We start from the raw sequence: 16,469 nt of genomic DNA, 5'->3' as shown, positions 1-16,469 counted from the left end.
ACTATAAATTCAGACAATGAATATAACTTAAATGAATATAATGACTTTTAGAATTTGTGTTGTGTCTGAATTTAAGGGAAGATTCTAACTCAAGACTCACTGAGATGACTCAGGTAGTCTCCTAAAGAATGGAAGCCTCTGAGATGTTCCTTTGGCAGTGGACTTGAAGGTCAGCCTCAAAAAATAAAAAGCTGAATGGGAAACTAGAATGTAAACTTAGCCAATTTGGGACACTTTTGTTTGAAATTTTTTCCTTAAGCTGTTCAGAAGTTAGAAAAGCATACAAATTAGCATTTACTTATAAACAAAAAGAAAAATTCTGTTACCACATGTGAAGTATCTCAATAGTAAAAATAATCTCTAGCATTAATATTTAATTTCCCTGGACTTGTGGGATCATATGCACCCTATTCATGGTTCTCCTAATTAGGTGCAGCCCTAGACAAAACTGTGAAGAAAAAAAAGACTGTTTCCCTTTCTGCATCCTTTTCCTCTTCTGATTACCAACCACCTAGGTTCTCCCGTGAGCCAAACTTAGCTTTATAGAACACTGACCCTAAAATATCCACGATACCTTATGCAACACTCCTGGAGGTGGGGGTGTATTGATATTGCCGAAGAGGACTTTAGAAAGACAGTAATGTCTGAACCCATAGTTCATCTCTAACGGTTAGATTCCGAGGACTACTCTGATATCCGGGCAGGATATCAACTTTCACAAATTGGGCCCTAAAGTGATTGATTCATATATCTGCATAAAACAAATCTTTTTTGGATCAACGAGGAAAGGAGGAAAAAAAAGAAGGGGGAGTGATTGCAACTGACCACCCTCAAAAATTACCAGGCAAGGTCCATGCTTTCCTTATTGATTTCAATCTACTGGAAACTCCTTCTTTTCAGCAGCAAGGAAGACAGTGAAAATCCTTGCTTCTCCTGACTGTAGTGGAAAGCAGGGTAGCATAGTGGTCAAGGGGTACACTGTGAAGTCAGGTTGACTGAGTTTGTATCCCAACTCCATCACAGGTCAATTCCTTAGCATCTCCATCCCTCCGTTTCCTTATCTGGTAATATGGGGATAATAACTTAAGGTGATTATAAAACATAAATGAGTTAATAATATAAAATATCTAGAGAATAGTAAGAGTAATAAGAGCTTGATAAATGTCAAACATTATCATTTGTATAGCTGTAAGGGCCTCATATCTCAATGTCTCCATATTCATTTCTATAAGGCACATAAGCAGAAAGACATCCCTGATACACATGAGGGTGTGAGATAGAAGAACAGTAGTGTTCATGCAAAAGTATTTAAAAGAATTGTAATTATTAGGCCAGGCACCGTGGCTTACGCCTGTAATCCTAGCATTTTGGGAGGCCATGGCAGGCGGATCACTTGAGGTCAGGAGTTCAAAACCAGCTTGGCCATCATGGTGAAACCCCATCTCTACTCAAAATACAAAAAATTAGCTGGCCATGGTGGTACATGCCTGTAATCCCTGCTACTCAGGAGGCTGAGGCAGGAGAATCACTTGAACCTGGGAGGCAGAGGTTGCAGTGAGCAGAGATCATGCCACTGCACTTCGGCCTGGGTGACAGAGCGAGACTCCATCTTAAAAAAAAAAAAAAAAAAAGAACTGTAATTATTTAATTTGCAAAGAGATAGCTAAGGAATATTGCTGGTGACAGCTTCGATTTTGCCCAGGAAAAAAATAGATCAAACATACTTTGAGTATGTTTGTCATTTGATGACAAGAGAGCATAAGTTTATTTATGTGGACGTAAAGATAAATGTTCTGACTGAAAAAAAGTTTTTTGAGTCTGAAATAACTGCCGTGAGAGCAAAAGAGGGTTCCTGCTGTAGACACAGCTATGCCTGGGGCAAGCAGATGAGCGAGGTGTTCTTGCAAAGCATCTTCATGCTTCACGTCAGTATTTCAGTGGAAATCTTTCTGCATGGATGTATACACATAGTAGAAGTGTAGGAAACTTTGGGCTAAATTTTAAGATGTTAGCAATAAAGTATCTGTACTGTCCTTACTGTGACAGGTGCACAGTATCTTGCTGAAACTGACCCCATTCCACCAAAATTATCACTCACTGTCTATTTGAACAAACATATGCGGAATCATATTGTAACTTGACAGTGATCCTCATATTTAGGGACAGAAGCAGAGTTTTAGGTGCAGCGAACTTGATTCTGACAATGTTTATGACAAAGTCATCTTAATTATTTGATAGTCAGGCCTGGGTAAATGTAATATGTGTAAGAGGATTAAACTATAAATAAAAGCAATAAATAACTCATTTATGAGTGCTCTCATGGTTCTGAAATGCAAATTAATTCTTAAAATAGTGTATAGGCCAACTGTTCATCCAAGAAGTGGGAGAAAAACATTCTGCAAAAAAGTTCCCAGGAGGGATATATAAGTCTTTTTACTAAATATGCCTAATGATTCTCTCTGAACTCGTGGCATAAATCTTAACAAATTGAGTTATGCAGTAACTTCTTGAGATGGCATAATAAAATTCCTACTAAAAAAATCTCAGAATATGTATAGTATGCTGTCATAACAGACAGATTTAGAGCCTTGTATTAAGGTTAAAAGTGGTTTAAGTTTTGTTTTCATTTTAAAAGTAAATATTATTTTCCTCATTCTATTTCATATTAATAATTGAAGGTTTACTTAATCCCAACATTCCATTAGTAATTAATCTTAGCAGTGGGATGTTTCTGTAGTTCACTCACTTTGTTTCATTATTTGCTGCATAATGAAAACAGCAATTTGGAAGTAATAGGAACTAGAATCTATATGGGATGTTATAGTCACAAAATATTGTAGCATGGTACAGCAAGGTATCGTTTTTCATTGGATTTTACAGGTGAGAAAAATGGAGCCTAGAAGAGTGAGGAAATCTAAAGTTACAGTGTTTCACCTTCTGACCACCTAGCTTCTTCGCTAACAACTTTTCGAGCATTTGGATTTCTGTATTCCTGACAGGGTGGGCTATTTTACATGAGTTGAGATTCTCAGTGGAGTTTTAGGATTGCAGCTGGCCACAGAAAAAAAAACAAAAAAAACCAAAAAAAACAACAAAAAAAAACGACAGATGACAAGCAGCAGCAGCAAGGATTGGAAAAAGAAGAGAAAGTGTTCTGAGGTTCTCAAAGGAATGGGAAAACTGGAGACCACTCAAAAGCTCTACCGCTGGGAAGGACACTCTGCCTTGAGGAGGGTCTGGTGGAAGCCGAAGGCGCCCTCCCCCTTTTCCCATTCCCTACCCCATCTCCAGACTCCCAGCAGCTCCAAAATGATTTCCAGGATATCCTGTGTTGTCTACAGTATGAGATTTCCTCAGAGCTCACATTATAACCAGAGGGTGACGTGGGAAATGAGTAAAACACAAAATAGCATATATTAATTTGCAGTTCAGGTAACACTGTTCGTTTTCAATTCAAATACTATCACACAGTTGGCCAACTTGAGAAAAACAGATGGGTGGCTATCTTTATTTTTCTAAATATTTTCTGAAAGTTAAGACATGTTCATAGCAGGCGTTGTGTAAAGTAATCTCTCTATGTGAAGCTGTGCATTTTGTGTGTTTGTATGTGTGTGTGAGAGAGAGAGAGAGAGAAAGGAAGGTTATCTATTTCTTCTAAAATGCCTTAATGAATGGGAAAAGATATGGTTAAGTTACAAAGTACAGCAACATTTGCTTTTGGCATCATTATCTGGGGATTTTTGTCCTTTTCTTCCTCCTTTGCCTTATCTCTTTTCCCTTTTCACAGCTCACACTTACACAAACTGTGTCATTCATTGTAATGATAAAGTAAGTACTGAGTGTTTAGCTTTCATTCTTGTCCTTGGATGTTAAAACTGACAGCTTAGCACCTCTATTACTTTTCATCGGTGAGTCACTGGCCTTGCCAGCACTCAAGATAAGAAAGTCTCACACTTGCCAGAGAAAGAAAAAAGACCGGGAAAACGAAAAAGAGCACTGGGGTTGGGTTATGCTAACCACAAAATGGGCGGTAGGAGACCCTTTTGAAAATGGATGAAACTTACCATTCAATGGGACACAGTTGGAAATGAGAAACTGTCTGGTGTGATCTCAGCAATTTCCAATGGAAAGTCAACTTCCAAGTACCTGGTTAAGCGGTGTAAACCTCTGAAGGAGTAGAGAAATCCAACATCTCGTCTTATTTTATTTCAAATGTTAAAAGACCTCTGGTGAAAATGAATTTGATTTGCTCATACTAAATTCTTATTCGTAAGACATTACCCACAAAAACTGAGATTCAACATTTGATAGCACCGTGTCCTCTGTGTGTGTGTGAGTGTGTATACAAGAAAATAAATGACATCATAAGCGTATCAGAGAATTCAGTGATACATTGTTTCTGGGTCACTGTTATTCATTGATAAATTTTGGGAGATTAAACAGAATTTTATGTGCCTCTTCTTTCTCTATTACAACTATCTTTGCTGTCACTCTGCCTTCATGCCTATTTTCTATCTACTATAGAGGAATCAGAACAGAGCTATAAGGGGCCTCAAAAGATATTAGCTCTCATCTGCCCAGATACCCAGTGGAAGTTCTCTCTGCCCTGTGGTTCATGAAAGGTTTGAGAAGCCTGTGAAACTATTACACTGATGTAAAGTTTCAGACAGGCAGGTGGCTCATGCCTGTCTTCGGGATGCCGAAACAGATGGGTGAATTTCTTGAGCCCAGGAGTTCGAGACCAGACTGGACAACACTGTTAAACGCCATCTATCTATCTATATATACACACACACACACACACATACACACATAAATACAAAAATTAACTGGCTATGGTGGCATGCGCCTGTGGTCCCAGCTATTCAGGAGGCTAAAGTGGGAGAATCACCTGAGCCCAGAAAGTTGAGGCTACAGTGAGCCAAGATCCCGCTACTGCATTTCAGCCTGGGTGACAGAGTGAGACCCCACCTCAAAAAAATAAAAATAAAAAAATAAAATAAAGTTTTCATGTAGGACTAGTTCCCCTTTTATTGACCACATGGTTAAGCACATATTGAAATGGAGAACAGTGATTTTTAATGTGCGCTGCATTCTTTCCATGTCATCCTCTTTTACTGTCTCAACGATCACATAAAGTTCTGAGTAAGCTTAAGCGACACCCATAAAAGATCCTCTGTTGACTGATTCCCAAATACACTTAAAGTGGAACAAGATCTTACTAGCAAAGTAACCTTTCCAAAGAAATCTCCTATATATGTGTAATCTCCTCTTCCCACATTTACAATTGTCTTATCTTCATCTAATTGGATAGCACTGTTTTAGCGATCACCATTAAAGAATCTTTCCCAACCTTCAAATTCATTATCATAGAAATAAAGGTATTTTCTTGTTGTACTTGTATTTATTTGGTTTACACAATATTGTGTGACATTAATAATAAATATTAACAAGTCTGTAACTACTGTGGATCAGCACCTGACAGGTAGGAGCAAATATGCAAAAGCTGTTCTAGGAAAAGGCTGGTAGTTTCTAGATTTCAGCTGGTCATAGGCATCAGTCAGTAGGTTGTACAGACAGAACAGAGTGACTGCTAAGGAAGTAACTCATCAATGGAAGCCGGCCAGGTAAGAGAGTTTTTTATTGTATTCCTAATTTACAGACTGAGAAACTGGGGTACTGAAAACTTATGTAATTTAACTTCACCATAGCCAGTAAAAGCCTTAAAGGCGATAAAGAATACACATTTATGGGAAAATTCTATAGTATTACCTAGGGGTTAGAGTGAAAATGGTCTAGTACACTCCAGTCAATATTGATGTGCTGGGAGTACACTGGAGGTACAGATAGGTAAACTTGACTCAGGGAAGTGTTTGCCAAAGGAGGAATGCCATCAACGGGGCAGAAGAAGGAGCAGAGAATGATTTGGACAGAAGAACCATTTGCAAGAGGGCTGAAGGCAAGAGCACAGCTGGGAAGAGAATTGCAAGTAGGAGAAAAATGAGGAAAGACAATGAACTAAAGAGCTAAGTAGAGGCTCAACGCCAAACAAACAAACAAACAAAACTGTCAAAGTCACTCTAAAGAATTTGAACTTTATTCTCAAGACACTAGGAACCCATGAAAAGAACTGGTCAGTTGAGTCACAGGCTCAGATTTGACCTTCAGAGATATCACTTGACTGCACTGTGGAGAAAGGAGTAGAATGCCAGATAGGTGGAAAGAGCAGCTGGTGGTCTGGATTTGCATAATTTCTACAGAGAGAAGATACATTTAGGAGCTAGCTTTAACAGGACTTGTTAATTGATTGAATGTGGTGGTGGTGGTGGTGGTGGTGGTGAGAATGAAGTAAGGTTAAGGTGACTTTCAGGTTTCTGGGGCATTCATTTGGATGGAGGAAAGTATCCATTTTTTAAGACAGTGAATTCAGGAGGAAACAAGTCAGTTTCAAGGGTGGTGACATTTAATTCTAGACATGTTACATTTGAGCAACCAATTTTTAATGACCTGCGGGTAATTGCGCATATGGGATTTCGAGTTTAGGCAAAAGAACCGGACTGGAAATATGGATGTTGTATATGTCAGCCTGTAAATGTAAATGGAATTCATGGAAGAAGATGAAATTATACAAGGAGAATAAAGAATGAAAAAAGGAAATGAGCCAAAACTCCCCAAAATGGTAGCACATTTATATCCCTGTCATATGTCTCATGTTTCAAGAGCAAGCCTCCATACTGATGCCACCATGCTTAGGCATAATGGCATGTGTATAATGGAATCTTTCTTCTTCTAAAAACTTCAGTGAACTATACCTAATTTTCCTTATATGAAATAGATGGTGGGCCGGGTGTGGTGGCTCACGCCTGTAATCCCAGCACTTTGGGAGGCCAAAGTGGGTGGATTGCCTGAGGTCAGGAGTTCAAGACCAGCTTGGCCAACATGGTGAAACCCTGTCTCCACTAAAAATACAAAAAAAAATTAGCCGGGTATGGTGGCCAGCACTTGTAATCCCGGCTACTTGGGAGGTTGAAGCAGGATAATTTCTTGAACCCAGGGGGTAGAGGTTGCAGTGAGCCGACATCGCGTCACTGTGCTCCACCCCAGCCTGGGTGACAGACGGAGACTCCATCTCAAAATAAAAATAAAAATAGATGGGGGATACTGAGCTGGAAAATCCTTACCATGACTGTAGTGTGTCTTGTCCACTCTCAAGCAGACAAAATCATAAATTCAAAACCAAGGTGCTATCATTATAGATATTTTCTAATTATAATTATACATCATCCAAAAAGGTAGTGAGGTTGTTGTTAATGGTAGCTGGAAATAAGAAAATGGGATACCGTATCTAAAATAGGGTGTGTTAACTTCAAAGTGAGTCTTTTCCTTTCCCCTGTAAATGGGAGTGATTTGCTACAGTGAAAAATCAATGGGCATTAGAGTCAGGGTTAAAGTCTCAACTCCACAAGCTATCTCCACTCCTCAATCATGGGCAGTTTACGTAACTCCAAGGACAGACAAGCTTGGGCAAACAGCATGCAATAAACAATGTACAGAAGTGAAAACTTACTTTAAGCTTCCAGGATTTGTTTTTTGCTTTGTTCGTGTTTTTTGTTTTGCTTTTCTTTTTCTTTTCTTTTTTCCGCAACAAACACATTAGTTACCTTCTCTACGTCTATTTCCTTACCCGGAGGAGGAAGGCCCCTTAGCACATGATCTCTGTGGTCTCCATTAGTTTCAACATCCTGTGGCTCTGATCACTTGTAAGTTAAGGAACAAACTTCACTGTGAAGTCCTGTAGCCTGAATCCAGCCCCAAACATCCACTCCCCCAACTGAGGGGGCCGGGAAGCACTTTTACCCTGGTAGCATTCTCAATCAACACGTGTCATTACTCAAAGCGCAAGTGGCCCAAGGCGCATATACTAATATTTTCCTCCAAGGTCTTAGTTTTCATTTTATTTTGAAACGTCACTGTCACTACTTTCATTATTACTATTACCAGGAATCCGTGATTGCCATCGAGGTCTACTAGAAGGTCATTCCCCATCCCCCACTCCGCCCAGCTTTATCCAGTGCACGAAGGCTGGCTATTTGTAACTCAATATACACTTTACAAAACCACGAGTTTTACGTTTTATTATTGTTTTTACTTTTGAAACCGATGTATGGGGGAAAACCCACCAGCATTAACGTTAAAAGAGCTGTTTTCATTGAAACCACTGTTTTATCTGTGGCTGGTAGAATAATTTATCAGTGTCTTTAATTTGGAATTGAAAGTTTTCCTGAAAACACTGCTAATTAAACTTTACTTCCCTGAAGTTCTCTTAAATACCTCCAACTCCGAGAACTAGCCTAGTATTTGCTCACTCCCTTTTGCCTTTCGACTCCATTGGATATATGTTTCCCACGACGCAGTGGAGACTTCTGGCTGGAGAGGCTGGAAAATATAACTCTGAATTTCCTACAATCTCAGCTCCACTTTCTCCCGCGCGTAGGCCCCCGGCTGGAGCGGTGTTATTGTCACGTGGCCGCGGGGACGCCCGCAGCCTGGCCGGCCAATGGGCGCAAGTCGGCCTCTCCCCGCCCCGCCTCGCTACTCCGTCGCGCGGGGAGTTGGCGCAGCGCCGCGGGGTGGAGGCGAAAAAGTTTCTTTTGCGTACAAGAAGGGGCTTCGGCGAGCCGACGCTGCTCAAGCTGCAACTCTGTTGCAGTTGGCAGTTCTTTTCAGTTTCCCTCCTGCTGTTTGGGGGCATGAAAGGGCTTCGCCGCCGGGAGTAAAAGAAGGAATTGACCGGGAAGCGCAAGGAACAAGCGCGCACGCGGCCGGGAGGGCGGGCGTGCACCCTCGGCTGGAAATTTGTGCCGGGCCCCGAGCGCGCGCCAGCTGGGAGCATCGGGCAGAGACAGAGGCCGCTGGACCGCGATGAGGGCGCCGAGTCTCCGTGCGCGCGCGGCGGCGTTGGGGCTGCTGCTGTGCGCGGTACTGGGGCGCGCGGGCCGGTCCGACAGCGGCGGCCGCGGGGCACTTGGGAAGCCCTCCGGGATAGCCGCCGAGCGCCAGTGCCCCACTACCTGCCGCTGCCTCGGGGACCTGCTGGACTGCAGTCGCCAGCGGCTAGCGCGTCTTCCCGAGCCGCTCCCGCCCTGGGTCGCTCGGCTGTAAGTGTTCTTCCCCGGGGGGGAGGGAGGCCGGGCCTCTGGGGTTTCGGGAAACAGGAGCGGGCGAGGGCCTGGTTGCTTGGGGTTTGGCGTGCATTGCCTTTTTTGCCGGATAGCTCCTTCTGGCCCAGGCCGCGATCGGCGCTCCGTGGACGTGGAAAAAGAACTGTCTGGGCCTCAGTTTCCCTCCCACGTGCCTTGCGGGCGGCGCAGGTGGGCTTTTGGCGCGTCCTAACTGGCTGCAGGTAGCCTAGGGGAGGGGGCCAGTGACTACGCCATAGGCCGGGAATGAAGTCCTGCGCCCTATGCTAGCCGAGGGATTCAAATGCGCGCTCCTGCCAGGCCTGGGCGAGATAAGTGGCAACCTGCGCACATCAGGAGTTTGCTGTTCTCCCTGAGTTCTGAGTCTAGTTCAGCTTTAGTTTCTAGCTGCGTCAGACTCCTTTTCCTGTTCCCACCCAGTAACTGAAGTCAGGCTTTTCATCTGGGAAGCCCCCTCAACAGAATTCGGTCACTATCCAAGTTATGGTAGACGTACTTTTGTTCTCCCTCTGCTTGCTTTCACATTAGCAGACCGTAAGTTCCCACTCCTCAACCAGATTGTAAAGACTGGTCAGTAGCTGTGGAAAGGAAGGAACTCGATTATTCAGAATCAAGGGCGTGATTTCTGTAGCTCCTCAGCACGCCCAGACGGTTTAGGGGAGAGCGCAGGGTGCTCTTATGCAAGTGTTTGGATTTTAGCTGTGAAGTCTGAAAACCTGAAATCACTGCCAACTGCGTGAAGAACAAGAAAGAAAATGTAATTTAGTTGGAAATGCTGATCTTTTCCAAATGTCATCTGTCTATTCTTCCTCAGTCCCAGTTTTAAAATTGGAGGAGTACTGTAGAAAGTATACAATCAAAACTTGTATTTTTTGAAGTAGTTGTTCTGTTTAAAATGAAGTGCAGTTCATACGTAATCTTAAATTTTTACTTAGCAGAATTGCAATGAAAATTTTAAGTTCTTAAATCTAGTGAACTATTCCAATGCCCTAATCGTGGTAGGAGGTTTGGTCAGGTGTTTAACAATTTATATTTTAAAATTATTGTGCTAATCTAAATAACTTCTGTGAATGTAGAATTGTTGGCCATCAGAAAGTATACTCCTTGTGTTTTTAATAAGCCTTAGTTGAATAAAGTAGAATTAGAGAGTATTGGATTGATATTTAATTTCTTATCATGGGACGTTTTATTTAGTAGTTTTTATTACAATTGCAAGAGGAGATAAGGGCTTTAACGGAAAGCAGGGAGACTTTCAATTAGTTGTGGCTAATTCTGTTCAATTGCCTCTTGTGGAGGTCATGCTGCCTTATTCATGAAATGTGAATGGCTCTATTGACAACATATGGAACTGAACATGTAAATGACTGGAGGTGAACACTTAGGAATAATAGAGTGATGAGAAAGAGAAAATGAATACAGTGTTTCCTGGAGTGTATTTAGAAATGCTTAGATTATTCACGGCATCTAACTTGTATTCGATAGTTTTTCAATGTCAAGTTGTCTATTGTGATCTTTCTAGTGTGCAGTACTTTTTTTTTCGTGGATTTAGACGTTTAGAAAAAAGAAAATCTGTGTTGCCCTTGATTAGTAGTTGAGTTGAACCAAAAGGGGTTCGATACCTATTTAAACATTGTCTTAAAAGTAGCTGACCTAATTAGGATTTTGTTTTGCAGATAATTTGGTGGCACACTAAAAACAAATTAGAGTTTATTTGGTTAGCACAGTCTTTAATTACATTTCCGCCAGCAGTAAATTGTCTCAATACTAGTCCACATTCCTTAAATGTATGTGAAAATAAGTTCCACTTGTATAAATAAGCTCTCAGTCTGTTGTCAGGAACCCCACTGTGATCACTCATTGGACAGCTCTGTCATTCTTGTACTTCTGTGACTTTTAACCATCTTTGTAGGTGTCACCAAACCATGTGGTCTGGATTCTTTATTGTAAATATTTTTTTTGTTTGTACCTAAAACTCTAGAGGTCTCCTCTCTCCACTTTTGAAAGAGGCAGAAAAACACGTGGAATTGAGTTTTACTTTCTCTGTTATTTGGTATTTTAGAATAGGAGGTTCAAAAGGCTACTAAAGTTTTTCTTAATTAGAAAAATCATCCTAACGAGATGATTTCCGAGTTCAGATATAAATAGAAAAATGCATGGTTTTTTTTCCACGTATCTTACCTTCTCTTTCCTCAGGTAATCAAAATAGTAGAAGTTTGTCTTTGGACTGGCTTATGAAAGCACTTTTCAGAAAAAGTTCAGTAACTGTCTTTCGTTTTGTTGAATTTGCAAGTTTAAGAAAAATCTCTACCTGTGTATGTATTTTTTCCACTTTATTTGGTTGTGATTTATTACTATAGGAGGCCCATGGGTGAAAAGTTGAATAGTTTGAGCTGTAAAATAATGATACTGTATCAGTACTCCTTTTAGAAAATAACCTCTAGTACTTTAATGAAAGTGGCTTTTAAAAGAGTAACTATGTGAGCGAGCCTTTGTCTAAAAAAAACAACCCAGTAACCATGTGAAGCCTTGCTCACAACTGCCATTAAAGGCAAGCTAGAGTTTGTCTAGAATTTGTGCTTAAACAGTTATCAACCTAAAGAGGAATGCTTGTTAGAATGTTATTTAGCCCAGAGATGGAAAAGTTGCTAAATTGCCAATGAGAACTTCCAGTATTATTAAATTCTCACTGGCATTTCAGAATTATTTGTCTTATGTAGAAATGTTTGAGTTCTCAACAGGACCCAGGCGAAAGTCCCAAAGGTAGTTTCTGCTGGTGTGACTTCTTTAGTGTTGACCTGTTATAAATCTTCTGGTCCGTACCAGAATTGGGGGTGGGGTGGGGGTAATAGTCCTTATGGTTTTCACAGCTGTTTTTCTATATTTTCCAGACTAAAACTTGAATATAACAGGCTGATTTATGAGTCACTTTGGATCAGTGTCTTAAAACAGCTATAGCCTGGCTTTTTGTTTTTCAGCTTTCCAGATTTCTGCTGAATTAGCAGCTCTGCAGGCCCCAGTGGGATTGATTAAGAAGCTGTGCTGGATTTGCATTTAAAATTTGACTTGGAAGTCAGATTTCCAAATGCTAAAAGGAAGAAAATGATAGCTTGAACCAAATGTTGCAAATTGATTATTTTCATATATATTTATTCATTTGCTAATATGCAGGAAGAGAGAAGTCTATCTAACCACGTAGAAAGAGTTTGATTTTCAAGTTTTGGCCAGCTGAGCTCTGGGTACATAGTTAACACTTCTGTGTCTTACTACCTTTCCCATTCATTAACCCCACTACAAAAAGCTTTTGTAAAAGTTTTGTGGGGAAGATGTTCATTAATGGAACTCTAAACATGAATAATCTCCTTTCTTATTGAATGTTTTATGATCTGGGTTTAAGAAAACATCGACATTGTACAACTTGAATCTGTTTTTAATGGTCTAGCCATAAAAACAATATAAGGAAGATTTAGGAAAATGTGACATCCCTTAACTGGAAAGTAATCATTTCTCAAATGTAAACTATATTAAATCTAAATTTAGGTACACTAAAACTTTCATAGCTGTAAGTATTTGGCAGTAAATGTCGTTTAAGGGGCGTTTTTTTTTCCCCTCTTACATATAATGTAGTTTTAATAGTACACAAAACTCAGGAATGAAAGTGTGTTGCAATAACTGAAATATTCAAAGTTGCCAGCTCCTGCTTCTGGATCAGAAATGAGGGGTCTCCAGCATGTGCACTGGTCTCTGAAGGCAGTTTCTTATTTTTTACAGGTCTTTTGTAGGAGGAATCTTACCCCATTACTAGTTGAAAAAAAGTTAGGCACTCTATCTCATTTCTCTCACAGGATTGCCCTGTGAAATAATCCTTAAAATGAAATGGAGAGCTCAGTTTTATTTATTTATTTTTATTCTTAATTAAAAAGAAAATCACCTGTGTTAAATATTAATGCCAGATTGCTTCCCCCTTTCTTTTTAAGACCTGAAACAATAGGGGATGCAGTTTTACGCTGACACAATGCTCTTTAGTTAAGTGGGTCCAAATGAGACTTTCTGTTGACTCAGGCTACCTCCCAGGTGAAAGACTCTTTTCCTTGGTTGTTTTTTAAACCATGTGGGAAATCTGTGACTGTCTGGGGTGCTAAAAGCACACAGGTTTTGTTTGAATCCTAACGTGAGTTGTTGGGCTCACGGTTTCCTTGATGAACTCCAGATGGACTTGAGCTGGGCTATGAGGGAAAGTGTCTGGCTCCAGCCAGCGTGGTGAGCATGCACAGCAGTGGTTGTAATTGCAGGATTTTTATAGTTTAAAGACTGTGCCAGATTTTTTTTCATGTTATAACTCTACCAGAACAAATCTACTCATGTCTGTCACTGTCTGGTAGGTCTTTGGGCAAGCATATTTCAAATAAAAACTTGCAGTTTTTTTTTTAGGTGAAAAAGAGAATCCAGGTTTATTCTCAAAACAAAAACTCAAAGACTGAAAGGATCTCTGATTTCTAATTGTTAACTAAACACTGAGTAACACTGTGCTTCTCTGGAGGTGGTTTCTCTTTAGTTACTTTTTAGAAGGGGTATACTTACGCATGTAACACATAATTCATGCTTTTCTCCAGTCAACTTTGGTTATTTAAAAATCTCTCTTTTAAACACTGAAAAGATTAGTATGGGTTGGATAACCTCTTTCAGTGGGAACCTTCAAGCTATGCTATTTGTTAGCCTGGTTTTTCATCACTCTTGAACCATTTCATTTTTATCACACTGTTTTGAAGGCACATAGTGAATGTATTAACACATTTGGGGAATATAACCAAGAATATTTACTGGAATTTATTCCATATTTTGAATCTTAAATGAGATGACTTTCTAGCCTAGAGTATTGTATATGTATGATTTTGTTATTGTTTTTAATAGTAATGATGTTCTATGGAAATTGTTACTGAGTTAAATTGAGTTATTGAGTAAGAAGCACATTTATTTTAATGATTGAAATCTGTTCACAAGTTTTTGTGCAATCTGCTGAACTTTGTTAGATGGTGATGTGGTTTAAATTATATATTACCAGATATTGAAATTTGGGGAATTTAAGAAAGCAGAGGGTTTAGATTGTTTTCTACCCTCTCAACACTCACACACAAAATAATACTTTAAATTTAGTGCTTTAACACAGAGAAACAAATATGTACGCAAAGCAATTTCTGTTTTCCTTGACTGCAATAAGGACATCGATGCTTAAATGTATAACAATGAAAAGAATTCTATAGAGGCTTTAGTTTCAGCAACCTGCCTAATTAGCTCCTTTTCATAAACCATGATGTCATCATATCAGGTTGGGAGTGGGGAGATGGGAGGGTGAAGCAGACCTGCCAGTTCACAAAAGATCTGTTCACCGTGTGCCAAAAAACATCTCTTAAAACGTTTGTGGGCTTAAAGTATTTGAATCTGCCAGTCTCCTTAAACTAATTTTGTCCTTGGAGCTTGTATTTTTGAGTTTGGCATTTTGGTTGCCATCTAGTTTGTGGACATAATAGACCAGTTATTTCTCCTGCTCCCACTAGTGTTCATAGAGATACTTCATGAGCCCACTTAGCACTATCAGTGATTTTTAGAAATGACTTACAGTTTTAATTTTGTTTTCTTATAGGGACTTAAGTCACAACAGATTATCTTTCATCAAGGCAAGTTCCATGAGCCACCTTCAAAGCCTTCGAGAAGTGTGAGTCTTCATTATTTTGCTTTTAAGATTTGAGTAAAATACATTACCCCTTATGCTATTTAACTGTAAGGAATACTTGGATTATAGTGAGTTATTCAAAACTTTTAACTTGGGAGGTATCTTGAAATAATATATAAAGTTTTCACCTCTGTGAATGACAGATTACCTAATCAGCTTTTCTTTTTCTTTTTTTGGCATTTGTAGGAAACTGAACAACAATGAATTGGAGACCATTCCAAATCTGGGACCAGTCTCGGCAAATATTACACTTCTCTCCTTGTAAGTGAATATCAGCAGAATTCCTCGTGTATGTTTGCAGGAACCTTGAGTAGTAGTTGCATAGGGACTAGCACAGAGCTCTTAGAAGAAAAAATTGAATATTTTCTTCAGGGCGTAATAAAGATACGCTCTTTAAATTGGTTAACTTGTCTTCTAACCTCTAACTCTGTCACCCCTAAATTTCATGTATTCTTATAACAACACACTTTACACTTTGCTGTCATTACCGAACTGGTCTTCAAGATTCAAAGAGGCCAGCTTTACACCATAGAAATGTGTATTTGCTCATATTCTGTAGACTAGGACTTTAATTCTGGTATTGCTCAATGGTTGACATGGGGATCTGTGGATTATGTATTACTTAGTTCCTAGTGGAGAATGATCAGAGTTGTTTTGTGAGGAGAAACTGGAGTTGAGAAGAAGCCATTGGAGTATCCTCTTTTAAGTGTGGTACCTGCAGTGGAAATCAGAGACATCAACTCAAAAAAAGTAAATATGTGACTGAAGACAGAAATAACTTTGCAGGTTATTTTGCAAATATGAGTTTTCAAATACAATTAAGGTTGTACCAAGTTTTTTGTGTTTTTAGTGTAGGTAACGTGTATATACATGCACCGACGTAGGTTTTGGAAGAATTTTGACTTTCAGCATTTAAAGGTAGCATTTAGAATGCCTGTGGTTTAATTTCTAAAATCTAATAAGCTTACCACCTTAATCTTAAATAATTCAAAAATATATTTAAGCTACTGATGTTAAAAAATGTTTTTCTTTAAGCAACTTAAGGAAAAAACCACCATTGTTAGTTGCTTCTGAGAGAGGTGTTGGGAGGGTTGAAATTATACAGTAAATTTCAGGAAAGCTGTTCAATTAATAGAGTGATCACTACCCAATTGCTTACATCTGGTGATTTATAGCGGTTTGTTTTTACTGAGGGCCCAGGTCAGCCAAGTCACGGGTGCAGCCGCTGTGTCTGCTTTCCTCTGTTTGAATAAGAGCTAAGTGACATTTGATACTGATGTGGTTTTTCCAAAGATCAGAAACAGAAAGGAATGAAAGAAAAAGCAGTTGGTATTTGACAAATAAACACTGTATTTAAAAAACATTTTTATGCTAGCATAAATACCTTTTTTCTTTGTTTTTTACAATTGCTTCAAATGTTAGAATCTAAATGGAGTGCTGGTTTTGGTATCGTAAACATCTGCAGCTATTCTTGTTTGACCAAGGTGGCCTTTTTAAATTCCACTTTGCTCTTTCTGTCCTCGCACTGCATCTTGGCAGTT

The 16,469-nt window shown here is 39.6% G+C and overlaps 1 protein-coding gene across 1 annotated transcript in view; it reads left to right on the top strand.

Annotated features, from left to right (window-relative positions):
* Positions 1 to 8,606: 8,606 nt before the first annotated feature.
* The window catches only part of LRIG3 (leucine rich repeats and immunoglobulin like domains 3), a 46,587-nt gene continuing 38,724 nt past the window's right edge, over positions 8,607 to 16,469 (top strand). The window contains exons 1-3 of the mRNA XM_005571404.5: positions 8,607 to 9,158; positions 14,839 to 14,910; positions 15,115 to 15,189. Of these exons, the coding sequence (XP_005571461.3) occupies positions 8,923 to 9,158; positions 14,839 to 14,910; positions 15,115 to 15,189 (383 nt within the window). The 5' untranslated portion in view covers positions 8,607 to 8,922. The remainder of the gene's footprint in view (positions 9,159 to 14,838; positions 14,911 to 15,114; positions 15,190 to 16,469) is intronic.

Source organism: Macaca fascicularis, chromosome 11, assembly GCF_037993035.2.
Source record: "Macaca fascicularis isolate 582-1 chromosome 11, T2T-MFA8v1.1".
In the NCBI taxonomy this organism is placed as follows: Eukaryota; Metazoa; Chordata; class Mammalia; order Primates; family Cercopithecidae; genus Macaca; species Macaca fascicularis.
The sequence above is the reverse complement of the archived record's forward strand: the minus strand, read 5'-3'. Positions and strand labels throughout refer to the sequence as shown.